Source organism: Typopeltis vanoorti, chromosome 14 (genome assembly GCF_054136105.1).
Source record: "Typopeltis vanoorti isolate ZY-2024b chromosome 14, IOZ_Tvanoo_1.0, whole genome shotgun sequence".
Lineage (NCBI taxonomy): Eukaryota > Metazoa > Arthropoda > Arachnida > Uropygi > Thelyphonidae > Typopeltis > Typopeltis vanoorti.
In genome coordinates, this window is record NC_143562.1 from 110,649,783 (window position 1) to 110,677,424 (window position 27,642).

General features: G+C 38.1%; 1 protein-coding gene across 3 annotated transcripts in view; it reads left to right on the top strand.

Moving 5' to 3' along the window:
- LOC150099834 (leucine-rich repeat-containing protein 49-like) overlaps positions 1–27,642 on the top strand; it is an 853,241-nt gene that overhangs the window by 288,991 nt on the left and 536,608 nt on the right. For all 3 annotated transcript variants that reach the window (XM_090403687.1, XM_090403689.1, XM_090403688.1), the window contains exon 8: positions 24,419–24,562. In XM_090403687.1, coding sequence (XP_090259813.1) covers positions 24,419–24,562 — 144 coding nt within the window. The remainder of the gene's footprint in view (positions 1–24,418; positions 24,563–27,642) is intronic.

Consider the following 27,642-nt stretch of genomic DNA (forward strand, 5'->3'; position numbering starts at 1 on the left):
AAGTAGCCTGACAATAGAGTAACAATAGAGCATTCAGCTTACCTGTGTAATCCTTTTGGTTAAGCAATACTGTGGCGTTCCCTTTATCCCCTTTGGTGATTATTATTTCCTTGTTTTTCTTTAATTCTTGCAGAGATTTAATTTCCTTATTGGGCATGTTGGTTTTTGGTGGTTTTGATTTGGTCAGAACACAAGCTACATCCTGTCTAATATTGTTGGTGACGTGGTTTGTAAGGTATCGAATCCCACATTCAATTTGTAACAGAATGTCTTCAGCAGGTATTCTTCTGGGTGCAATAGCGAAGTTGTGGCCACGTGAGAGGGTATTTAGTGCTTCAGGTTTCAAACTAATTGATGAAAGGTTGACTACTGTGTTGGTAGGAAGTTGTGGTTTGGAGTTAGAGTTCTTTTTTAAATTATCAAATTTTTTGATGTGTCGTTCCTGTACTTTCTTAAATTGTTTGTCTGCAGCAGTGCACGAGATGTCATATAAAATAGGCTAAATCTCGTGGTTTAAGGTGCTGGAAAGCACATCTTCGAGTGCCTGGATAGCTGAGTTAGCATCACACTGGTAATGGAGAGTAGCGGCGATTTGTTCCCTGAGCAAAGCTTGGCTGGCATGGTTATAAATACAGAGAGCCTCTTGGGAAATGAAACAGCGCTTGAATTTGACAGAGTGGGATTACCTGGTTATCCCAGCAGTGTTTTAGGAAAGTGAGACAATTCAGTTGTCTTGATAGCTTCAACTTCATTTTACCGTAACGTCAGGCCTTACGTGCGATGGAATCTCCGTGGATTATTGTATTTCTTGTGGGAAGACTTAGACGTTGGTTATACATTCTTACTAAGCTTCTTGCTAGCCATTGGGGTGTCGAGGCTAGCTGATGAAAGGACGTACTGTCGGAGAGCTCCTGAAAGATTTGTGATTTTTGTTGATTTATTAATATTTTGTTAGATTTAATTGTGTAATTTTAGTATATTATGGTAGTTTTATTAGTGTAGTTAGTGTACTAAAGTGTTTTATAACATAATTGATGTCGGGAAGTCGCCGCTAGAGGGATTCGTAGTGTGTAGTGTTCATGAAAGCTCCTGATGAGATAAGCGTTATTTTCAGTTATCGTTGATAAATTTACTTTAATATTGTGTAGTTTTGTTTGCCTTGCTTTGTTAGTGCGTCTGTCTGTGTGTTTTTGGTGTTTATAATTTATAATTTGATAAAATACGTTACTAGTATGGCTCCAGTATGAAGGAAAATGGCGGCCAGTAATGATGGTTCGCCATCTTCTTTCAAGAACAGTAATGTAAAGGAGATGATTCAGTGTACTATCTGCGAAATGTACGCTTTGCAGAGTGCGGTTAAATGATAATAAAGGAGTGAATGTGTGTAGAAAATGTAGGGAGAATGAGGAATTGAAGTGTATTTCGGATCGTGAGCGTGATATTTTTGTTAAACTTCAGAATGAAGAAAATAGGGATATGACAAGAAACGGCGAGGTTGTACCAGAGAATTGTGAGAGTGCGAATGTAGAAAGTGTGAATGATAGTATTAATGGTTTTACAGAGAATAAAAAAGATGAGATAGATACAATGAGTGAGATCGCGTTGTTGAATGGTGCGATACAAAGGGCAAAACAGCAGCTAGAGCATATGAGCAAAAGTCGACTGATTGAACCAGCCAGTAATAAAAAGTATGACAGGAAAAATAGGCATATGAGTGTGAACATGAACAAAATGAAGGAGAGTGCTGTATGGAGACTCGTTAGTATGAGGTGTGTTAGTAGAGGATTTGACAAAATCGTACCAACCTGGTGCGACCATAAAGGATGTAACTGAGTCTATTAGAGAGCAAAAGGAAAGGGTGAAAGAAATGATTATTGTGGTAGGTACGAATGATTTGAAAGGAGATAAAATGGAAATGATAGAAGACCTGAATGAATTGTTTGAAATAGCAAAAGAAAAGAGTGAGAGAGTTAGAATGATTAGTCTTTTGCCACTGTATGACAGTGAAATGTTTAAAAGGAGGGCCATAATTGCGAATGACTTTATGCGTGGGTTATGTATGATGAGTGGTGTGGAATTTGTGGATGTGTGGAGTGAGTTTGATGGGCGAAAGGATCTATATAAGATGGATGGCTTGCATTTGAATGGTTACGGTGTAAGGAGACTTGAGAAAGTGTTGCTGAATGTAATGGATGTGCAAATTCAGGGAAACTAGATTTATTGAGGAGGGGGTTGATAGATATACAGTCCTTAGGGAGGCAGTTGAATGTATGAATGAATATAATATGCCCGAGTGAATAAGGACAACAAATCAGGGTGGGATAGTTAATATAACGCATCAAGGTAGGGTTAGGGGTAATGGGGGTCTTAAATTCATGTACACTAATGCTAGGAGTATTAGGAACAAGAAGGAAGAGTTTTTGGTCATGGTTGGTACTTCCAGACCACAGGTCATTGATATTAGTGAATCATGGCTGACTGTAGATGATATAGCTAGTGGGATTCAGTGTGATGGATATAGTGTGTTCAGGAATGACAGGGAGAATAAAGTGTGGGGAGGAGTATTGTTGATGATAGCTGATGAGCTACAGTCAAGGAGAATAGAAGTTGAATTGTAGGATAGAGAAAAGAGCACATTTGAGGCCATTTGGTGTGAGATTGTGGCTAGCAGAACTAAATATGCAATTGGGTGCTGCTACTGACCAGGTGATGGAAAAGATGGTGGTGACAGTATGCACAAGCAAATAGAAGAAATGAGTGGAAGGAGGGTAATTATTATGGGAGATTTCAACTATGGTCGCATTGATTGGAGTGAGGAGAGGACACACAGGAAGAAGGAATTGGATTTTATGCGGTTATTATGGGATAACTATCTGCGACAGCATGTAATGGAAAATATTAGGGGTCAGAGAGTGCTTGAATTAGTAATTACATCTGAGGATTTGGCTGTAACAAATATCACCACATTGCCACCAGTTGGTGAGAGTGATCATAGGGTCTTGACATGGGAGGTGGCTGAAGATGTGGAATTTACAATTAAGACAGAGTACATGTGGAATTCTCGGGTTGGTAAGTATGACAAGCTTAGGAGTTTGATTGGTTCAGTGCCATGGCAAGTACAACTGCAAGGACTAGAAGTTGACAGTGCATGGGAGGCAGTTAAGAAGTGTTTGCATGAAGCAATGGCTGACTATATACCTAGAGTCCGAATAATAAATCAAGTAGGGGTTAAATGGATGAATAACACCATTAAGCTTGAGCTGCAAAAAAAAAAAAAACAACTATGGAGGGAATTTAAGGAGAAAGGTGACCAGCAGGCACATGAAAGGTATAAAGCGCAGGCCAGAAGGGTAACGAGTGTGGTAAGAAAAGCAAAAAAGGATTACGAAAGAACATTGGCCATGCAGGCTAAAGAGAATCCTAAACAGTTTTTTAGATATGTAGCAAGTAAAAGGAAAAATGTACATGGCAGAATGATTTTAAAGAATGCCGATGGTAGGGAGGTAACTGAATCAGTTGATATAGTTGAGTTACTGAGTGAGCACTTTGCTAGTATATATCATCCAGGTGGTGACATTGCAGAAACGAATAAACCAGTAGATTACATGGGAATTATGGTGAACGAAGTGGAGGTGAGTAGTCTATTGCATAAACTCGATGTCAATACATCCATAGGATTGGATGGTATACCAGCTCGTGTCGTACGAGAAGCAGCTAAAGAATTGTCAGTACCCTTGACCATTTTGTTTAACTTGAGTCTCGGGTCTGGGTTAGTCCCGAGTGGGTGGAAAGAGGGGAAAATAGTTCCACTGCATAAAGGTGGTTCCAAGACTGCTGATGTAAATTACCGACCGATTAGCATATCAGGAATCATTGTTAAGGTCTTAGAGAAATTAGTCTAGAAAAGAATACAGGATTGGATAGATGAAAATGGAATATTGTATGGGGGACAACATGGTTTTGTGAAGGGTAGATCATGCCTCAGTAACTTGCTCACGTTCTATAACACAGTGACGGCTGAACTGGATAGGGGTAATGGATTTACAGTGATACTACTGGATCTTGCCAATGCCTTTGACAGGATACCACATGGAACCCTAATCAGTAAACTGGAGCAGATGGGGATAGATATAGGGTTCGTGAGATGGATAGAATGGTGTTTTAAGGAGAGATACCAGAGAGTGGTTTATGCAGGAGTGGAGTCTAAAAGACGGCTTGTGACTAGTGGTGTGCCGCAGGGCTCTGTTCTTGGACCACTGCTTTTCAATTTGTTCATCAATAATATTGGAAGATATTTGAGAGGACGTGTTCACTTGTTTGCTGATGATGCAAAGTTGGGTAGAGCAATTGTGATTACACAGGATGTCAAAATGTTACAGGATGATTTGATAGTTTGGAGGACTGGGCTAGGAAAAATGGATGTCAATTTAATGTTGCAAAATGTAAGGTTATGCACTTTGGGGTGAAAAGAATAGCAGCAGTATATCGCATTGGTGGAACCGTACTCCAAGAGATTGATAAGGCCAGGGATTTGGGAGTGTTGGTGGATAGGGAACTGAAGTTTAGGGGGCACATTGCAAAAGTGACTAAATCAGCTCATCAAATCACTTGGCTTCTGAAAAATACTTTAACATGCAGAGACAAATAAGTTGTTGTTCCTCTGTATTGAACCTTGATAAGACCCCATCTTAACTACTGTGCCCAGTTATGGGCACCAGGGTTTCTTCGTAATGGGGAGGAAGTGGAGAGGATCCAGAGACGAGTGACCAAGATGATAGCAGGTCTGTGGAATGAACCTTATGAGAATAGGTTGAAGATTTGTGGGTTGCAGAGATTGGACGATAGGCGAAGGAGGGGTGATATGATTGAGACATTGAAATTACTGAAGGGTTTCTACAAGATTGATCCAGAAGATAGTTTTGAAAATATGACTGGTGGTGGGAGGACCAGGGGCCATGCATGGAAGCTGGACAAGAGCATGGTTGACAAGGGTGTTAGAGCTAGGTTTTTTACTTGGAGAGTGGTGAATGAGTGGAATAAGCTTCCAGAGTCTGTTGTGGGTGCTACAACTGTGAATGAGTTCAAGGCAAGGTATGATAGATACTGTGTTAATGTCGAATAGTTGTTCTTGACATGATGTTAGGGCTTCCCTCGAGTCGACTCCTTGTAGTTGCCCGGAACAATAATAATAATAATAATAACTAAATAGCTTAAGGAAATTACAACATACAATAGAATATACATTAAAATAACTTTTAATACACTTCCAATATTTTGGCAACATCACGTTGTCAATATCACAGGAACTTAAATAAAAGACACGTGCATGCAAGCAGAACACACAGAAATGAGGAACGAAGCAGGAAGCTATTCTTTCTCCTAAAAGTAATGTGTTACTTCTTGTTACAGACATTATAAAAAATTGGCATCCCTTATCCGTTCCACTAAAGACCAACCTTCCCCCCCCCACCCCAAGACTTACCTGGTGTATACCAAGTCCCTTGCAGCTGTAAGTTGTCCTACTTTGGCCAAACAGGCAGGACAGCTAATATCAAAATTTCAGAACACAAGAACTACATCCAGTTTCACCAATACAGCCAATCTGGTCTTGCAGACCATGGGCTGGATTCCTACCATAGAATATGGTGGAAAAAAGCCACGATAATACACCATAGTAAATTCAAATACGAAAGGCTTTTCATGGAATCAGCCTCAGCCCTAAGAAACAATCCAAACCTAAACAAATTTGGTTGCATGAGACTGTCCCAAATTTGGGAAACCTACATCAGAAAACCTTCATTTCACTCGGCCAAGAATACCAACATGTACTGCTAGGGGACACCATCAGGACTTTTAGGAGAAAGAATAGCTTCTTGCTTCGTTCCTCATTTACTGTGTGTTGTGCTTGCGTGCACATGTCTTGGATTTAAGTTCCTGTGATAATGGCAACATGATGTTGCCGAAATATTGGAAGTGTATTAAAAGTTATTTTAATGTATATTCTATTGTATGTTGTAATTTCCTTAAGCTATTTAGTAAGAATTCTAAGAGTGGGAGTATATGGGATTTATGGTTTGGAAGGAAGAGTAAGTGAAAGTCCTGAGTACCCAAACACTTAGAAAGAAAATATCTACTCACATCAAATGCACTAAATGACCAGAGATGAAACTGGTGAACAAATAATAAAAGATCGGAGGGAGTTGGGGTGCTTGATGAGAAAACTATGTTAGACTTGATCACATACCTAGGAAATATCAAGATGACCACATGAGTTTTGCCAAATTGTCTATGGCTTGCTTGTGTCAAAATGAAGCAACATTGGCAGATTTGTGGCTTGTTTGTGTCAGCTATTGAGCAAGTAGCTGGCTTTTAATGACCCCCATTAGTTTTCCAAATGTTAAGGTGAGCAAAATGGAACAATAGCTTAATGGCTGGCTTTTATCTTATTTTAACTTATGGATCTGAGAGCTGGATTATAAATAAAACATCTGATCAAAGACAGAAACCAAAGATATCAACGAGTTTCAAGAAAAATTAAGGAAGTGAACAGATGGTATCATGGTAGAATCATATTAAAAATGAAGATATTAGGAAGTAAGACATTAGCATTCAAGAATGTGTGTGCACAACTAATCTCAGTTGGTGGTAGAAAATTTTCTTACTTGATTATAATTTAAATTAAACTTTCCAAGAATAAAATATTAGGTAATATTGTCACTTAAACACATAAGGTGCAAAGAAAAGTTAGCAAAACAGTTTGATGCGGAGAATCCTAGGATTGATGCTGTTAGAAATACATAATCTGACAGTACTTGTCAGATTATGTATTTCTTCAAGTGTAAGTAAACAAAGTTTGCGCCTGAAAGTATCTTCAGGACTGGGGTAAGGTGGTACAACACCAGGGAAACTTATTGCAAAGGTGGAGCAAGCTTGGATAAAGGATTAAACTAAATTTATTATACTCTAATCAAGTGAAAAATAAACTTTCAACATCTTTCTCTAAATCCAGAGTAATTTATTAAAAAAGGGTGGCACACCATTTGGCAACTCCTATAGGTAGAGATGACCTGCTAATGCTTCTGCCTGGTATCTCAACTTGGGCCTGGCTCCCACTGAAGAGACCTCAATAAAGGTCGAAACTAGTCTAGGTAGTGGCCCTTCCCTTAATGCATAACATTAGACATATCCGCAAGGAGATGTGTTTTGCATTATAGGCGATACTGAGACAGGAGTGTTGGTAGCTTGCTCCACCTTACCCTAGTTCTGAAGATACTTTCAGGTGCAAACTTTGTTTGCTCACACTTGGATAAAAGATTAAACTAAATCTATTATACTCTAACCAAGTGAAAAATAAACTTTCAACATGAAATTGTTTGTAGTAGCACATTTATAGGGATACCATTTTAACCAAGTATTCTAGGATATAGAGATGTCATCTATGTTGTCAATGATTTTTCTGTTGTTTTCTCTGTAAAAAAAAAAACAAAAAACATAAGCAGCATTCGGTAAGTTGTTCATGTTATAATGTGATGATAGTTTCAAACTTGTACATGAGTTTAATTAGAAGACTGGTGACGAGAGGGCAGCCTTATTTTTCCGTGATGTTAATGTCATCTAGATGTAAAAGTGGTAGAAACACGAAAAAACAGATGTTGTGCCCAGTATCTTTTGACATGATTGCTGTTTTCAAACAGGAAATTTATAATTTTTTTAAAATTAATTTTTAAAAAATTATGGAATAAAGTTACATTATTTATGGACATTAACCCACTGGGCCATATACTTAACATTCTTTGTGCTGTTTATCATTAGTAGTAGCCAGTGTTTTTTTTTTTTTTTATAAAACAGCATGTGTTTGAATATGAGATCTTTTTTACTAATTGCATAATTTGTACTTTTTTGTCAGTGGTATTAGATTTTCACCCACCAAAAACAGAAAAGGTTGTATTTATTAATAGTCATAGGTAGAGTGGTTTCAGCAATTTTCGACCACTCTCTCACTGGTACCTTTGTTGCTTGCTATCTTGTTTCTTGAGTACTGTCATTATCAGCATTTTTTTTTTTCAGGTATGATCAATTTTTCCAGCAACAGGTCTACTGCAGCAGACTTGGAAGTCGTCTGTGAAGACTTTAAGAGAGAAGATGACAGGAAAGATCAAAATTTTCTTTCCTGAAGGCGAGGATGGGTTTATAGAGATAGTTCTAGCCCAAACAGGATTTTCCTATGGGACTTACACTTTTTTTTTTTTTGTGTGTGTGTGTGGGGGGGGGTCTCCCTCCAGTTTTGGGGAAAGCTTCCCAAAAGTGGATTCTGAGTGAGACAATGGTGTTTTGCTTATTCTTTTTTTTTATTAATATTATTATTATTTTTCCTATTGTGTGTGTGTGTGTGTCTATATATATATATATATATATATATATATATTTGACTTACACTTTTGTATTAAGGGTAAGAGGGATGAAATGGTTAGTTTGTCTTTTTTGCATCCAGAGAGTGACTCAGGGTTTAGCTGTTAGGGAAGACTGACTATCATGGTGTCATTTCCATATCCTTCTCCATTAGGGGTATGTGTGATTTGACAAAGGCTGAGAAGAAACCCCTTTCCCTATGTGAGAAACAGATATTGAAGTGATACTCTTTCTAAGAGCAGGTTAGGAGTCTTTTGAAATGTCACTAAATGTACATTACTTGATTTGGGTATTTATGGGAAGGCAAAGCACAAGGTTGGTACATGTTTGGGTTGTTATTGTTGTTAGACTGGTTACATCATGCCCTGATAGGCAATGCAGGAATTTAATTTAAAGAAACAGTAATTATTATTATTATCTGAGACCTCCAGGGAGTCAAGGACTCATCAAGAGAGGCTATAAATCACCCAAACCAGCTGTCATACCTTCTCTTAAATTTATTCACACTAGATGCACTCACTACCTCTAAAGGCAAACTATTCCACTCACTCACTACTCTGTTAGAGAAAAACCTAGATCTTGACCCTTTATTGACTGCAAATAAACTTAACTTCCATGGATTCCCCATGCACATTCTATATAATGAAAAATTTCATCAGACAATATCCTATAACACCCATTCAAAAGTTTATATACCCCCCCATCATATCACCACTCTTTCTCCTGTTAACCAGAGTCTGTAATTCACAAATTAGCAATCTGTCCTCAATCTAAATCCCATAATTTGAATATAATCTTTCTAACTCTTTTTTTGCACCCTTTCCAGAGCTTCTTTATCCCTTTGCAATACAGACTACCGAATCTGCACACAATAATCCAGGTGTGGTTGTACCAGTGTCTTATAAAGAAGCAGAATGACTTCCTTATCCTTACATGTCAAGATTTGCTTCAATATTGCAATTATCCTGTGAGTTGTATTTGAAACTTTTGCTATGTGACCTTTGAACTTCAGATTCCTATCCACCATTATTCCAAGATCCCTAGTCTCATCAATTTCTTGTAGCATAACCCCACTAATATATTATTATTATTATTGTTATCTGAGACCTCCAGACAGTCAAGGACTCATCGAGGGAGGCTATAAATCACCCAAACCAGCTATCATACCTTCCCTTAAATTCATTTACACTAGATGCACTCACTACCCATAAAGGCAAATTATTCCACTCACTCACTGCTCTCTGTGAGAAAAACCTAGCTCTTATCCTTTCTTGACTGTGAACAACTTTAATTTCCATGGATGCCCTCGTGTTCTTTTCCCACCTTCCATTTAACAAAAAAATTCATCAGTTGAAATGCTAAATGCTATAACACCCATTCAAAAGTTTATAGACCTCCATCATATCACCCCTCTTTCTCCTGTTAACCAGAATCTGCAATCCACATGCTTGCAATCTGTCCTCATATCTAAATTCCATAATCCAGATATAATCTTTGTAACTCTTCTTTGCACCCTTTCTACATCTTCTTTATCCCTTGGGAACCCAGGAGACCAAATCTGCACACAGTAATCCAGGTGTGGTCTTCTCAAAGCCTTATAAAGAGGCAAAATTACTTCCTTATCCTTACATGTCAAGGTTTGCTTCAACATATCAATTATCCTCTGAGTTGTATTTGCAACTTTTGCTATGTGACCTTTCAACTTTATATTCTTATCCACCAATACACCAAGATCCCTTGCCTCTTTGGTTTCTTGTAGCATAACCCCACTAATATAATATACTGCTAGAACTCTAATCACACTAAAGTGCATAACTTTACACTTACTAACATTAAACTGATAGACATTTTCATTTGCCCAGATTTCTAGTCTATTCAAATCATTTTGTAATTGCTGAATATCAGTAGCATCCCTGATTTCCCTACCTATCTTTGCATCATTGGCAAACAATTGCACATCTGATGATAACCCTGCCTGATGTCCTTAATGTATAGATTGCACAATAATGGCCCAAGGACTGAACCCTGAGGTACACCACTGGTTACCTTAAATCTGGCAGATTCGCACCCACTCTATACCATAATAAATTTAGTTTAATCCTTTATCCAAGTGTGAGCAAACAAAGTTTGCACCTGAAAGTATCTTCAGGACTGGGGTAAGGTAGTACAACACTGGCAACTCATTGCAAAGGTGGACCAAGCTAACATCATTCCTATCTCAGTATCTCCCATAATGCAAAACACATCTCCTTGCAGATATGTATAATGTTATGCATTAAGGGAAGGGCCACTACCTAGACTAGTTTTGACCTTCATTGTGGTCTCTTCGGCGGGAGCCAGGCCCAGAGTTGGAGATACCAGGCAGAAGCAATAACAATGTCATCTTTACCTATAGGAGTTGCCAAAAGGTGTGCCACCTTTTTATTCAATTACTCTGGATTTAGAGAAAGATGTTGAAAGTTTATTTTTCACTTGGTTAGACTATAATAAATTTAGTTTAATCCTTTATCCAAGTGTGAGAAAACAAAGTTTGCACCTGAAAGTATCTTCAGGACCAGTCCTGAAGATACTTTCAGGCAACTCCTGAAAGTTTATTAACTTTTGTAAACTTTTGGCAACTCCTATAGGTAAAGATGACATCGCTATTGCTTCTGCATGGTATCTCCAACTCTGGGCCTGGCTCCCACTGAAGAGATCTCAATAAAGGTCGAAACTAGTCTGAGTAGTGGCCCTTCCCTTAATGCATAACATTATACATATCTGCAAGGAGATGTGTTTTGCATTATGGGAGATACTTAGATAGGAGTGATGTTAGCTTGGTCCACCTTTGCAACGAGTTGTCCAGTGTTGTACTACCTTACCCCAGTCCTGAAGATACTTTCAGGTGCAAACTTTGTTTGCTCACACTTGGATAAAGGATTAAACTAAATTTATTATAGTCTAACCAAGTGAAAAATAAACTTTCAACCACTGTATACCACTTTTTGATATCTGTCTGTCAACCATTCCCTGATCCAAGTCAAGAGATTATATTCCAATCTCTTGACTTGGAATATAATCCCATATTCTCCAGTTTACTCAACAGCCTTTTGTGTGGTATCCTATCAAATGCTTTTGAAAAATCCAACATTATCATAGTGTATCCATTCCCTTTATCCAACTCGGCCATAACATTATTATGAAACATAAGCAAATTGCTAAAACATGACCTTCCTTTAGCAAACTCACCCATGCTATTCTTACAGAGTATAGCACGTTTGTTTGCCCATTTCTGTATGGGAGTTTTTACCAACTTCTCTAAAATCTTCACTGCCACATCATAGATACTAATAGGTCGGTAGTTACACACATAAGTTTTTGCACCACCGATGTGCAATGTAGCTATCATACATTTTCCCTTCCTGCTCAGGTATGATACCTGAGCTGAGACTCAAGTTATACAAGGTTATACTCAAGTTATACAAGGCCTAGCCAATTTGGCTGAACATTCCTTTAGTAAATGGGCTAATATTCCATCTGTCCCTATTGACAAATTCTTATCCAGGTTATGCAACAGCCTTTCAACCTAATTTTCATGAACCTCTAACTCTTCATCCAACATAGCAGTAGCACTGTGCACCATGCTACATACACCTGGTTGATATATCTTAACAAGGTGAGTACTCATTAATTGAACAATCTCCTTAGCTGCTGACACTCGTGTACCATCTGCATTCAATAAAGTTATTCTTCCACATTCGTTCTTTCTATTGCTTGCAGCATAAAGATAAAATTCTTTTGGATTGCCTTTTAGCTTGCATGGCCAATTTCTTTTCATACACCATTTTAGCTTTTTTCACAATACTCGTTACTTTTCTAGCCTGAGCTTTATATATTACATAACTCCTCTTGCTCTTATTCTCATGATATTCTTTCCACATCATCTTTTTCTTGTGGAACTCTTGCTTAATAAAGTTGTACATCCATTTCACTCCCAACCTATTTATTCTTTGAATACTAGGGATACATTTGGATACTGCCTCATTCAAGACATTTTCAAAGATTCAAATGCATTGTTGACAATTTTTCCATTCAGTAGCTGATACCATGGGACCAAAGATAGTGTTCTCCTAAGTTGATCATAATTTCCAGCTTTGTAGTTCAGCATGTAGCCTGTTTTAATCAGAGCTTCAATACTAGTAGATACCTCCCAAGAAAGAACAGCATGCTCACTGTCACCAGTTAGTGGTAAAATAGCCATTTCTTGACAGAGATCCCTTCTGACGCTATGAGCAAATCCAACACTCTTTGACCATGAGTTCCTTCTTTCACATGCTGCTTGAGAAAGTTGTCTTGCAACAATTCAATAAATTCCTATTGTTTCCTATCATGAGATTTCTCTTCTACCCAATCAATGTTTGGAAAATTAAAGTCAACCATAATGGTCATTCACTTGGTACCCATAAGGCTAAATTGGCAATGCATTTCTTCATCGCTACAACTGAGCTGCCAGGTCTGTGGCAACACCCCACTATATATTTCATTCTGTTAACCTCCACTTCACACCAGATAGACTCAAACTCATCACTAAATGGGACATTGTTACCATCATTGTTTTCTTGTATTTCTACCCTAACTGGACCTAAGTCATCTGATATCATTAGTTGCACTCCTCCTCTCCTATCTCCTCTGTCATTCCTAAAAATAGTATATCTGTTACACTCGATCCCACTTACCATATCTGATTCTGATAGCCAGGTTTCACTAATACCAACAACCTTAGGTCACATCGTATTCAATAAAGCAACAAACTCGACCCCTTTGTTTCTAATGCTCCTGGCATTTGTGTATAGACATAATAAATTACAACCTAGCCTATTCTTATAATTAGATATGGAATCTCTTTGGTCTTGTTCTAGAATTTTCTCTTTTCCCTCCTCAGACATACTTAAAACGTCCAAACCCAAAGCATATTTTTCTACTCCTTCACCACATACATAACCATGTTCGAAGGCAATCATATCTTTATCACGTTTGCATACCATAGCTGAACTTTCACACACATTTTTCCCATTCCTCCCTTGATGATCTAGTTTTCCTGACCCCTCTGCATTAGGTCTCATACCAAGAATTGATTTCTAGAGGTGTCCGATGCCAAATGAATTCAAGTTTAGGCCATCATTCTTATACAAATCTTTTCAGCCATCAAACACACCCCACACGTCTAAAAACTCACATCCGTATCTTCTACATAGCCTGTGCATTGAAATTATTTGCTATATTCACCATCCTTCTTAACTTAGTACTATCATATCTAGGTAATAATCCTACAATTTTCACTCTTTCACATTCTTTCTCACTTCTTCCAACAGACCTTTCATATCTTCTCTCGTACTATGTTTGTTACCACTTAAATTATTAGTACCTACCAGAACTACCATTTCTTTTAAATTTCTTTTTTGGTTTTCGATTATGTTTCATATTTTTAATTTTCGCTCCTGGTTAACTAGAAGTGGTGACTCTCTCAGCAAGCGCAAATTTTAAAATTGAGTCACCATACCATATTACCTCTTTTTTCTTAGATATTAACTGACTTACCTTGTTATTATTAATATTTTGATTACCATGTTTAGTATTTTCCTGTCTGTTCTTGTTCTGATCCTTTTTCTTATCCTGTCAAAGTTTAGTCAAACGTTTTTCCAATTCCCTGGTTGATTTCCTAATAATTTCTTTTAACTGAGCTATTTCTAATGTCAATGTATCCTCAGATAAATTATCATCATCACCACTGGCAGTGCTTTTGTTCATGACAACTGCTCTCCTCAGTAGCAACTTTATCTTTAGCCACTGCCTTGTTACAACAAGTTTTCAGCACCATTTTTAAGAGTAGTAAAAACTAAAAATATTTCTGAAATTATGTTATAAAATGCTTTAGTACAATAACTACACTAAAAAACTACAATAATATATTAAAAATACACAATTAAATCTAAGAAAACACTTAATAAATCATCAAAAATCAGAAATCTTTCAGGAGCTCTTTGACAGTATGTCTTTTCACCTGCTAGATTCGACACCAGTCGAGGATATATGCCATTGGAAATCTCATCATGCCAAAGTGCATAACTTTACACCTACTAAAATTAAACCGATAAACTATTTTTGTTTGCCCATATTTCCAGCTTATTCATATTATTTTGTAAGTGCTGGATATCAGTAGCATCCCTGAATGCCAACATAGAATTGCACATTTTCTGTTAGACCATTCCTAATGTCATTAATGTATAGACTGAACAATGATGAACCAAGAGCTGAACCATGAGGTACACCACCACTGGTCACCTTAAATCACCCACCATATACCACTTCTTGATATGTCTGTCGACTGTCTGTTGCTCCAAGTCAAGATTTTATATTCCAATCCCATATTCTCCAGTTTATGCAACGGCCTTTCGTCTGATATCCTATCAAATGCCTTAGCAAAACCCATGCTGCTCCTTGCTGAGTATAGCTTGTTTGTCTACTCATTTCTGTATGCAAATTCTTACAAACTTCTCTAAAATCTTCACTCCCACACTAGAGATACTGATAGGTCGGTAGTTAGACATCAGTTTTTGCTCTTGTGCAATGGAACTATCATACATTCCTTCCATTCCTGTGGTATCATTCCTGAGCTGAGGCTCACGTTATACAAACATGTGAAAAGCCTAGCCAATATGGCTGAACATTCCCGTAGCAAACCTGCTGATATTTCATCTATTCCCATTGACAAATTCTTATCTAGGTTATGCAACAGCTCTTCAATCTCATTTTCATGCACCTGTAACTCTTTATCCAATATAGCAGTAGCACTATGTTACATACACCTGGTTGATATATCTTAGCAAAGTGAACACTCATTAATTGAACAATCTCATTAGCTTCTGATAATAGAATATCATCTGCATTCAATAAAGTTATTCTTTCACATTCATTCTTTCTTTTGCTTGCGGCCTAATGATAAAATTCTTTTGGATTGTCTTTAGCATGCATGGCCAATTTTTTTTTTTTTTTCATACTCTGATTTGGCTTTCTGTACAATAATCGTTACTTTCATGGCCTGAACTTTATATGTTTCATAACTTCTCTCACTCTTATTCTCACGATATTCTTTCCACATCATCTCCTTCTTGTGGATCTCTTGCTTAATAAGGTTGCACATCCATTTCACTTCCAACATATTTATTCTTCAAACACTAGAGATACATTCAGATACTGCCTGATTTAAGCACTTTTTCAAAGACTCCCATGCATTGCTGACATTTTTCCCATTCAGTAACTGATACCATGGGACAAAGGTAGTATTCTCCTAAGTTGATCATAATTTCTAGCTTTGTAGTTCAGCATGTAACCTGTTCTAATGGAAACATCAATATAATGTGTTTTCCCAAGAAAGCACAACATGATCACTCTCACCAATTGGTGGTAAAATAGTCCTATTCTAAACAGAGACCCCCTTCTGATGCTATGAACAAATCCAACACTCTTTGACCTCGAGTTCCTTCTTACACATGCTGCTTGAGAAAGTTGTCTCATAATAATTAAATAAATTGCTCTTCATTCTGTTCTTACTCATGTTTTATAACACAGTGACGGCAGAACTGGATAAGGGTAATGGGTTTACAGTGATACTGCTGGACCTTGCTAAGGCCTTTGACAGGATACCACATGGAATTCTAATCAGTAAACTGCAGCATATGGGGATGGATGTAGGGTGAGATGGATAGGAGAGTGGTTGATGGAGAGATATCAGAGAGTAGTTTATTCAGTAGTGGTGTGTCGCAGGATTCTGTTATAATATAATAGATTTAGTTTAATCCTTTATCAGCAGGATCACGTTATTTTTAACGTTATCACGTTATATTTAATCCTTTTCAGCAGGATTCTGTTCTTCGACCACTACTATTTAATTTGTTCATTAACGATATAGGAAAGGATCTGAGAGGAACTGTTCATTTGTTTGCTGATGATGCAAAGTTGGGTGGAGCAATAGTGAATACACATGATGTCAAAATTTTGCAGGATGATTTGGATAGATTGGAGGACTGGGCTAAGAAGAATGGATGTCAATTTAATGTGGCAAAATATAAGGTTATGCATTTTGGGGTTAAAAGATTAGCAGCAGTATACCACATTGGTGAAACTGTACTCCAGGAGATTGACAAGGCCAGAGATTTGGGAGTGTTGGTGGATAGGAGTTGAAGTTTAGGGGGCACATTGCAAAAGTGGCTAAATCTGCTCATCAAATCGCTTGGTTACTGAAGAATACTTTGACGAGCAGAGACAAGCAAGTTATTGTTCCTCTGTATCGAGCCTTGATAATGCCCCATCTTGACTATTGTGCCCAGATCTGGGTAGCAGGGTTTCTTCTTGATGGGGAGGAGGTGGAGAGGATCCAGAGGTAAGTGACCAAGATGATAGCAGGTCTATGGAATGAACCTTATGAGAACAGGTTGAAGATTTGTGGGTTGCAGAAATTGGTTGATAGGCGGAAAGGGGTGATATGATTGAGACATTCAAATTACTGAAGGGTTCTATAAGATGAATTCAGAGGATATTTTTGAGAACAGGACTGGTGGTGGGAGGACTAGGGGCCATCGATGGAAACTGGGCAACAGTATGGTTAGCAAGGGTGTTAGAGCTAGGTTTTTTACTTGGAGAGTGGTAAATGAGTGGAATAAGCTGCTAGAGTCTGTTGTGGGTGCCATGACTGTGAATGAAATCAAGGCAAAGTATGAAAGATACTGTGTGAATGTTGAATAATTGTTCTTGACATGATGTTAGGGCCTCCCTCGATGAGTCTAAGGACCCCTTGGAGTTGCCCATAATAATAATTATAATAATAATAATTCTTATCATAAGAGAAGGCTGATGTGAAAGAGGGGTGAAAAAATGTTAAAAAATCAGTAAAAAAAGAAAACGAGTGATTTGAAAACCGTTATGGATAGTAAAACGGACGAAAGTGAGGCGAGAGTGGCGTAATGAAACAAAATTGAGAGAACGAATGAAACTGGAAATAGAGTGACGCAAAATTTGAAAGTGGAAAAAATCGAAAGAATGAATCATAGCGAAAGTTGGACGCATGGACCGAAAGTATGGAAACTGAAAAGGATTAGTGAGAGTGAAAATAAGAAGAGGGGATCAAGCAGTTAGAAAATTATAAAGATTGAATGATAGAGAGAATATGACGCGAGATTCGGAAGTTGTAATGGATTGGATGAGGCAAGAGATGAAATGGATGTGGAATGAAATTAAGAAAATTTGGGTAAAAATGATTAAAACAAATCATGATGGCACAAAAGAGTTAACGAAAGACGAGTGAGTGGCGTTGTATGGCGACTCCATTATTATAGGTGTGCTGGATGATAGGATGCACAAGGTAGGTTTTCCAGGTGGTAAAATGAGTAGAGTGATTGAGGCATTGGATATGAGAAGGGAGCGAGCAATGGAGTTAATGGTTTTAGTAGGTATAAATGATTTGATTGAGGCCAAAGCACGTCAGAATGGATATCGGGAGAAGTGATGTGGAAGAGCAGGAGAGTAAGAAAGGAGGGATTGAAAAGGTGGTTATGAATGGGGAAGTGAGTGGCATGAGTATAGAAAATGAGAGAATGGGTGTGCAAGAGGAACATGGAAACAGGGAGGCTCATTGTGGACACAAGTACACAGCGTGAGAAAGGTGGATGACCTGGGATCAAGAAGAAACAGTTGGAATTGAAGAGGATTCTAAAATGAATAAGCAGAAAGGGAAATGACCCCAGATGAGCATGGAGAGAACACATCGAATGAGTGGTATCAGTGGAACTAGCTGTAGATCCAGAAACGAGCTGTTGTGTTTGTATACAAATGCTAGAAGTATAAGAAACAAGGCAGATGAATTGGTTGCACTAATTGCATCTGTTCACCCAAAGATTGTTAGAATAAGTGAGACATGGTTGGAAGAGGATGACATCCTGACAGGAATAGAGATGGAAGGTATGATGTGTTTCGTGAGGATAAAATGGGAAGGGGGGAGTGCTATTAATTTTAGAGATAGAGTTATGTCCATACAAAGTAGAGATGCAAGAGGGAAATAGTGCCAGTGATTTTGAGGCAGTATGGTGTGAGATAGAGGTGAATGGACTCAAATACTTGGTTGGATGTTGTTATAGATAATGTGGATGGTGGTGATTATGAAATGTATAGTCAAATAAGCCAAGCAAATGAGAAAAGGGTGATCATTATGGGTGATTTTAATTATGGCAATATAGACTGGAATGAAGAGATAGCAACTGGAAGTAAAGAAAATGAGTTTCTTGAGTTTTTGAGGGATAACTACCGCAGGCAGTATGTAACACAGGGCACACGAGGATTAAGGGTCTTGGATTTGGTCATCTCATCGGAGGATGTAATTATCAATGAGGTATCAAATCATCCACCAATTGGTGAAAGTGACCATGAGGTGATTACTTGGGTGTTTGCCAGCAGTACAAGGACCCCTGTGAAAAAAGGGTATATGTGGAACTACAAGGGGGGGGTGATTATGAAGAGCTCAGGAGACAGTTTGCGTGCACAGCGTGGAATGAGGAATTAGCTGGAAAAGAGATCAATGCAGCTTGGAGGATTTTCAAAAACTATCTAGTAGATGCAATGTCTAAATATATTCCAAGGGTGAGAATTTTAAATAAGGTAGGTGTGAGATGGATGAATAAAGAGATTAAGCATGATACAGAGAAAAAGGCATTATGGAGGCAGCATAAGAGAAATGGAAATAACTAATTCTGAGGTTTACAAAGACCAGGCAAGGCAGGTGACTTGGTTGGTGAGGGTGGCTAAAGTGAGGTATGAACAGCAGTTAGCTAATGAAGCCAAAAAGAATCCTAAGGAGTTCTTTTGTTATGTAGCCAGCAAAAGAATGATTATGGAAGGATGACATTGATTGGAGAAAATGGTATAAAGACAGTTGTTGCAGAATATGTGGTGGAGATACTAAATGAGCAGTTCATAAAGGTCTTTCAATCATGGAGAGATTGAGAGCAGTTGATGATGCGGCAGAGAGACTGACTATAAGTGAGCAAGAGGTGTATGGGGAGTTGAGCCAACTAGATGTTAATAAGGCTGTGGGACTTGATAATATATCACCATGTATTCTGAAGGAATGTGCCAGGGAGTCTTGACATATTTTTTTAATATGAGTCTAGCATTCGGTCAAGTTCCTAAGGAGGGCAAGATTGTGCCACTTCATAAAGGAGGTGATTGAACTTAAACATCAAACTGTAGGCCTATCTGGGTGTCAGGTGTTGTGATTAAGTTGTTGGAGAAGCTCGTGAGAACTAGGATCCAGAATTGGGTTGACAACAGTGGTATTATCTTTGATGGACAGCATGGATTTGCTAAAGGGAGGTCATGTCTACTTACTTATTACAATAAAGTGACTGCTTCCTTGGACAGAGGAGAAGGATACACAGTAATACACTTGGATTTCACAAAGGCTTTTGATAGATTATCTCATGATAAGTTGACAGTCAAACTAGAGCAGATAGGGTTGAATGTTTGATTAGTGCATTGAATTGGAGACTGGCTATCTGTCTCCAAATCAGGGGTCTGTTTAACTTGTATACTAATGATATTGGTGAAGATTTGGATGGAGATATTCAGATGTTTGCGGATGATGCAAAGTTGGGACGAACCATGAAGAGTAGGGAAAATGTTGTGGCCTTACAAGAAGACTTTAATAAATTGAGTGATTGGGCATAGAAATGGGGATGTGAGTTCAATGTTGCAAAATGTAAGGTTTTAAAATTTGGATAACAAAGATGGGATGCAGAATTTATGCTTGGTGAGGATGTATTGTTGGAGATGGAAGAAATAAGAGATCTGGGGGTGATAGTGGATAATGATCTGAAATTTAAGGTACACATAGCCAAAATTGTGAAGACAACACAAAGACTTCTGGGAATGATGAGGAGGACACTGACGTGTAGAAGTAGGGAGATTCTTGTTCCATTGTATATGGCTTTGATTAGGCCACACATGGACTACTGTGCCCAGATTTGGTCACCTTGTTTTCAGAAGGATGAAGAGTTGTTGGAAAGGATCCAAAGGCGACTGACTAAGACAGTTTCTGGTAATTAGTTAACAGAATTATAATACATCGCAGCAAGTTTAAATACGAAAGATTATTCAAAGAATCTTCAGCAGCCCTAAAAAACGTTCCTAACCTCAACAAATTTGGGTGCATGAAACTACCCCAAATTTGGGAGACTTACATTATGAGAACTTGAGATGATTTGGTCATGTGATGAGGAGGGAGGACGAATATGTGGGAAGAAGGGACATGCAGATGGATGTGCAAGGAAGGCGGAAGCGTGGGCGGCCAAAGAAGAGATGGAGGGAGCTGGTAGAAGAGGACTTGAAGATGAAGAACTTGGATGTGGTGACAGCCCAAGACAGGAAGGTGTGGAGGAGACTCATAACAAACAGTGACCCCACTTAAGTGGGAGAAGCTGTAGAAGAAGAAGACATTATGAGAACTTCAGCCCAACTGCCAAGACTACCAAATTAGCCTGTGAGAGGGCACCATTAGGAACAATATTAGTTTTTTGCTTTCTTCCTCATTTGCTTTGTGAGTGCCTGCATGCACATGCCATATCTTTATATTCCTGAAGATGGCAGCGTGATGTTGCCGAAATATAGAAGTTATTCATTAAAATTACCTTTAATTAATATACTTTATATGCGTTGTTAATTCCGTAAACTAATTACCAGTTATGTCTGACCAACGTATAAGCCTTGCTACTAGAATTAAGGTAGTTTCTAGCCTCTGGAATGTCGAGTATGAGGAAAGATTGAGAAGATGTAATTTGCAGAGTCTGGTGGACAGGAGGAAGAGGGGAGATATGATAGAGACCTACAAGTTAGTAAGGGGTTGTTATAAGATCAATGCGGGAGAAGTTCTACAGAAAAAAGTGGGAGATCGGTGGAGAACCAGAGGTGATTCCTGGAAACTGTATAAAGAGGGTGTTTTTTTCATGCAGCGTTGTAAATGATTGGAATGCCTTGCCTGAGAGTGTGGTGTCTGAATTTTTGTTTGAATGTGTTTAAGACACGGTATTGATGAGCTGTGTGTGTGATAAAAGTTCCTCCCAGATGGGTCTTTAACTCCAAAATAATAATAAGATTTCTCTTCTGCCCAATCAAATGTTTGGATAATAATGATCACTCATTTAGTACCCATTAGGTTAAATTGGCTGTGCATTTCTTCCTCTCCTGTAACTGAGCTGCCAGGTCTGTAGTAACATTCAACCATACATTTTATTCTGTTAGCCTCCACTTCACACCAGATAGCCTCAAACTTGCTGCTACATTGGTCCAGTTAGGACCAATGTAGCATTGTTTTCTTGCATTTCTACCCTAACTGGACTTAAATTGTCTTATATCATTAGTAGTACTTCCCCCTCCTCTCCTATATTATCTTTCATTCCTAAAAATAGTATACCAATTACACTTGATCCCAGTTACCATATTTGATTCTGATAGCCAGGTTTCACTAATGCTTCCCCACCCCCCCCCCCCCCCACCCCCCCCCCCCCCCACCCCCCCCCCCCCCCACCCCCCCCCCCCCCCACCCCCCCCCCCCCCCACCCCCCCCCCCCCCCACCCCCCCCCCCCCCCACCCCCCCCCCCCCCCACCCCCCCCCCCCCCCACCCCCCCCCCCCCCCACCCCCCCCCCCCCCCACCCCCCCCCCCCCCCACCCCCCCCCCCCCCCACCCCCCCCCCCCCCCACCCCCCCCCCCCCCCACCCCCCCCCCCCCCCACCCCCCCCCCCCCCCACCCCCCCCCCCCCCCACCCCCCCCCCCCCCCACCCCCCCCCCCCCCCACCCCCCCCCCCCCCCACCCCCCCCCCCCCCCACCCCCCCCCCCCCCCACCCCCCCCCCCCCCCACCCCCCCCCCCCCCCACCCCCCCCCCCCCCCACCCCCCCCCCCCCCCACCCCCCCCCCCCCCCACCCCCCCCCCCCCCCACCCCCCCCCCCCCCCACCCCCCCCCCCCCCACATGCCCAGCAAGGTCATCACCCAAACTACATGTGAGAAGAAAACATCTCCAAAAAGCAGGGTGGTGATGTTTCACTAGGTGATGAAATACATCTACCACTGGATACTGTATGAATGAGAATAATGAGTAATGAGAACTATGAATAACATATAGTAATCTATCAGGTATACTTTGTTTTGTTTATTTGAATGAATTTATTTATCACTTGATAGCTTAACCAGGCATTAGTAAGGTGGGGTGTCACAGACCTCAAAGATTTTAAATTGACTATAATAACTTTTTAACAACATGTGGCAGTGTGTCATGCCTCAGTATAGCTTTTCCTCCCATAACCCGCTACTCGACACCATAGATGACAGGCTGTTGCGCGCAAGCAAATTTAGTATGGGACTCCACCGTACCACTTTATTTACATTTTCCCACCTTACTAATGCCGGGTTAAAGGTGAGATGGAAGAAGTAGCTCTAAGGCCTGAATTTGTTTGTTCTCTGATAATTGTATCATCATGAAAATGCAATTATCAGTGAGGAAGATCACACATTATGATAGTCCTTCACTACATATTCATTTTAATTTTCAGCATAATAACCAAGGTTAAAAAAAATGATCAGAATGACAAGAACAGATGAGTAATTTTTTAAAATTCCATTGCCTTAGAATTTTCTTTATGAAATAAAAGAACTTTGTTTTGTTGTAATATACAGGGTGTTCGGGATAAATTTGACAGTTTCGTAAGGAAAAAGAAAATCTTCTTTGTATCTATTAAATTTAATGAATTGACAAAAAAACATTACAGGCAGAGTTAATTACAATACTATCAACAAGATTTACTCAAAATAACCACCATTAGCATCGATCACAGCTTCAATTCTGCTTCGGAACCTCGAACAAGCTGATGCTACAGTCTCCCTGGGAAGGGCCGCAAAAACTGTTTTAATTTTATCCATTAACTGGGCTTTTGTATTACTGGAAGTGCGATTGGTGTCTTTTTCAACTGCGCCCCATACAAAATAATCCATGGGGTTAAGGTCTGGGGAGTTTGGAGGCCAAACATTTGGACTGGTGAAGTCGTAGAAATTTTCAGACAACCATTTTTGACTTTTCCCAGAGGTGTGGCAAGGGGCCGAATCCTGCTGCCATACATACGGCCTACCATTGGCTACCCTTGTTATCCAGGGCTTGACTACAGTTAGCAACTCCACGAACAAAGCCCGAATTCCAATGCCAGGGTTCTTCAACACCTGTTCCTGCAGATTTGCGAGGAATTCTGCTGTACGAACGCAATCAGATCGTCTGCTAGGGATCTTTCTTCTTGCTACATCCTCGTAGTCACCATTGCAAGTCTCTAGTTCATGCCTGATTGTTTTTACTGTATTCAGGGAGCATTGGGCAGCAGTCGTAATATCCTTAGTTTGATGGCGGGCACGAATCATCATGATACAAGTTATTCTCTTCCATGATTCAGGTGGGTTCCAGCTATCCATCCTTTCTGACATCTTGTATGTGAATGAAGAAGGGTCCAAACTTTTAAATGAAGAGAAGTGTGTGTTAATACATGTAACTTACGGAAAAATATAATTAATTATAAATATGTCAAATTTATCCCGAACACCCTGTAACGTTAATTTTGTAAATATTTTCCAATTCATAATTCAGAACAGACATTTCCTACCAATTAACAAAATGTATGTGTGTGTGTGTGGAGAGAGAGAGAGATGTATATATAAACCGTTTCAGAGACTGTCATATATCATCTGTGCATGAGTTGTATAACCCATTTTTAATAATTTTTTTATTCAAAATATAAAGCACTTTACAGACACATGAGCTGAATGGTAAATTTTTTAATTCACACCAATCATTTATATATGTATTACTTAAAAGTTATAATCTTATATGTACATCATAACATTCACTCTGCACATATGAATATGTATATTTATATAATTACAGATAGCAGAAATATGTAATATTAATCACCTCCAAGAATTAAGAGTTCTCAACTTATCATACAACAATTTAACGCATGTAAAAAATCTCAAAGGATTAGACTGGCTATTGGAGTTAAATCTAAATAGAAACAGCATAGCAACATTAGTAAGTGGAATATTTTTTTTATATTATGTTTTTTTTTTTTGTTGTTCACAATAATTATTTGCCTCTTAATAAGTTTTTTTTTTTTACGTAAACAAGTTTAATGAGAGCAGTGTTGAAAAAGGGTGGTTGGTTAATATCAAAGAAGGATATGAGGTAAAAATTATCAGAAAAGAATCTTAGATCACTGTCCAAACCATCATTATCTGTTTCCTGATGTGTACCTTGAAGGGGATGTATAGACTTTATGACAGTACATAATTAAGTTTACATAATTACTAATCTCTTATCAACTGTTTTCCTCCAAATTAGTCTTACTTGTCAGCACTCCATTATTGTTACAGTATATCTAATATTTTGGTCCTCTAGGGTTTCACTTCTTATTTTAGGCCACATAGATCTTGGTCTTCCTAAAGGTCTCTTTACTGCCATCTTAGCATCAAACACCTGTTCTGCTAAATTTCTCTCCCATTTAGTCTATGTGTACCATACTACCAGTGATTAGCTCTGCTTACACATGCTTGAAATTCTAACATTGAAATTTCTTCCTAATATCTTCATTTTTAATATGATTCTGCCATCCCCATTTGTTCATTTCCCTAATTTTTCTCAGAATTCTCATATGTGTGGGCTCCAGCCTTTGATCAACTGTTTCATTCAAACCTATCTCTAATCCATAAGTTAAAACCAGTTGATCGCTGTCTTATATACAGCTGCTTTAGTGTTTTGGCTAATTTCTCTGTTATTCCATATAAATTTATTCAGCTGACTCCCCACCAGTTTTCTTATTTTGTTGTTTATTTAATTTATCATCTTCACTGAAAAATGCTTAAATAGTTGAAATAGTATTGATATGAAATATTGTTGCATAATATTTCATAGTATTGCTGATTTTCATGTCCAATTTGTTACAGCTGTAATTCAATTTAGTTATAGAATCCTGTGCACTTGCATTGAATATGTTTAGGAGTTCAACATCCGCATATAGAAAAGAGCAAAATATGATATATTCAGTTCTAATATGAAGTTTAATATTACTTTCTTTCTTAATTTAATTCATATAAGTTAAATTTGTATTTAATTGTATTAATTTGTATTTGTATTAAAATTGATGAATAAGAGTTTGAAGCTTGCCCACATAACTAATTGAAATTGCATTTCAATCAAGATGTTTCTTTTCACATTTGGTATTAAATGCTGTTGCTACTCCTTCATTTATTTGAATATTATTATCTGAAAATAATATCCTATATTTATTATTGGATGTTATTATAGATTTAGTCAGTAGTACCAGTTATGTCTACATGATACTTTTCCAAACCAAGGACCAAAATTACTTCATCAGGTATTGCGACACACTTGTTTGGACTTATGATTAGTTAGCTGATGTGGCTTCAAAATTGTTTCAAAGATAATTGCAGAAAATGTATATGAATGTGACAAACTCAGATTTGTTTTACTTTGTTTCTTTCAGCTAAGTTGTCTGATTCAAAGTCTACTCTAAAAACTCATTAACATTTGTATATTAAATTTGACAAGAAATTATATTCTTGTGAAATCCTTTACCCAGCTCTAAGCAAAGTTTACTTTGTGAAACATCTTCACTACTAATTACTTATATATATATATATATATATATATATATATAGAAGCTGTTGACATCATTTTCCTCAATATCCTGTAATACAAAAACATTATGGGAAAGGCCACTCTCAGACCAGTTTTAGCCTTTATTGAAGTTTTGTCATATCCAGACCTAGGAAAATACCAAGTTTGTATCAGTGTAGAAGCCATATTTTCCTTATACAAATAATAAAATATACCTTCTTATTAAAATTCTCTGGATTACAGATAATTATTTATCTGTAATCCAGAGAATTTTCACTTGTAATCAAGTGAATGATTACAAGATGAAAGTTGTCACTTGGTTACTTTGTAACCAAGTGACAACTTTCAATGATTATCTCTGATCCAGAATATAATTTACAGTGTTGAATCAATGCAGAAGTGATATATGGAATACTGAGGCATTTGATGTAAAGTGAAAACAGCTTTTATGTACAGTTAGCCTAGTTGTTGAAGGCACTTCACATGCTTACACATGAGGAAGGAATTAAACAAGAATATAATTTCTTGTGAAATATAATTTACTTTGTAACCAAGTGAAAAAACTTAACATTATCTCTGATGCAGTGTATTTTAATAATAAGGTGATAAACCTTTTCACTCCTTGTATATGGAAAATGTATGTCTTGTTAGTAAGAGCTGACAAGAAATTGATAAAGTTTAAATTAATCCGGATTAATTTAAATATAGTGGACCTTCCATAAAGTTTCTGCATTATGGGATATTGATGCAACTGAAGTGAAGTCAACAGCTATATACAAGCAGCCTACTTATGAAGCTTTGTTTGCTTACACTTGGATAAAGAATTAAACACATTTTCTTTTCAAATATAATTTATTTTTAACAAATTCCACCCATGGTACAAATGTACTATAGGTTTATGGAAAAAAAACTTTCGTGGGTGGGAGCTATACATATACAAAAAATAAAATAAATAAAAAAGTGAACAAAAACTTTCAGTTAAAATTTGTAACTACTGTCGTTAGATAAACCTACATGAGTTTTAATGTGTTATAATTGTTTGAACATGGAATTATTTGGAGAGAATTACTCTATTATTTATCATTTCAAGGAAATTTGAAGGGGAAGAAGTGTTGAACTGCTGAATTCATACTTTTTTTTGGAAATTCAAGATGTCATATCCTGTTATATACTAGATGGGTGTCTCTTCAGTACTTAGTAGCACTTCATACCTTATTTGAAGGTGCCATTGAAACAAACTTGACAATGCGGGTCACATAAAAACTTCTGTTAGTTTTATTTAATGTGTAGGAAGAGAAATCTGGAATATGTATATCCTGGAGTACGATTGAGGATAGAAACGAGCTCTATGCGAGAGATGGATTACATTTCAATGCAGAAGGATCAGGCATTTGTAGAGACTGTTTTTCTGGACAGGTGAGTGTCAGGGAAACTAGAATTGAACAGTAGAACATGACAGGAATGGTCTCATGTGG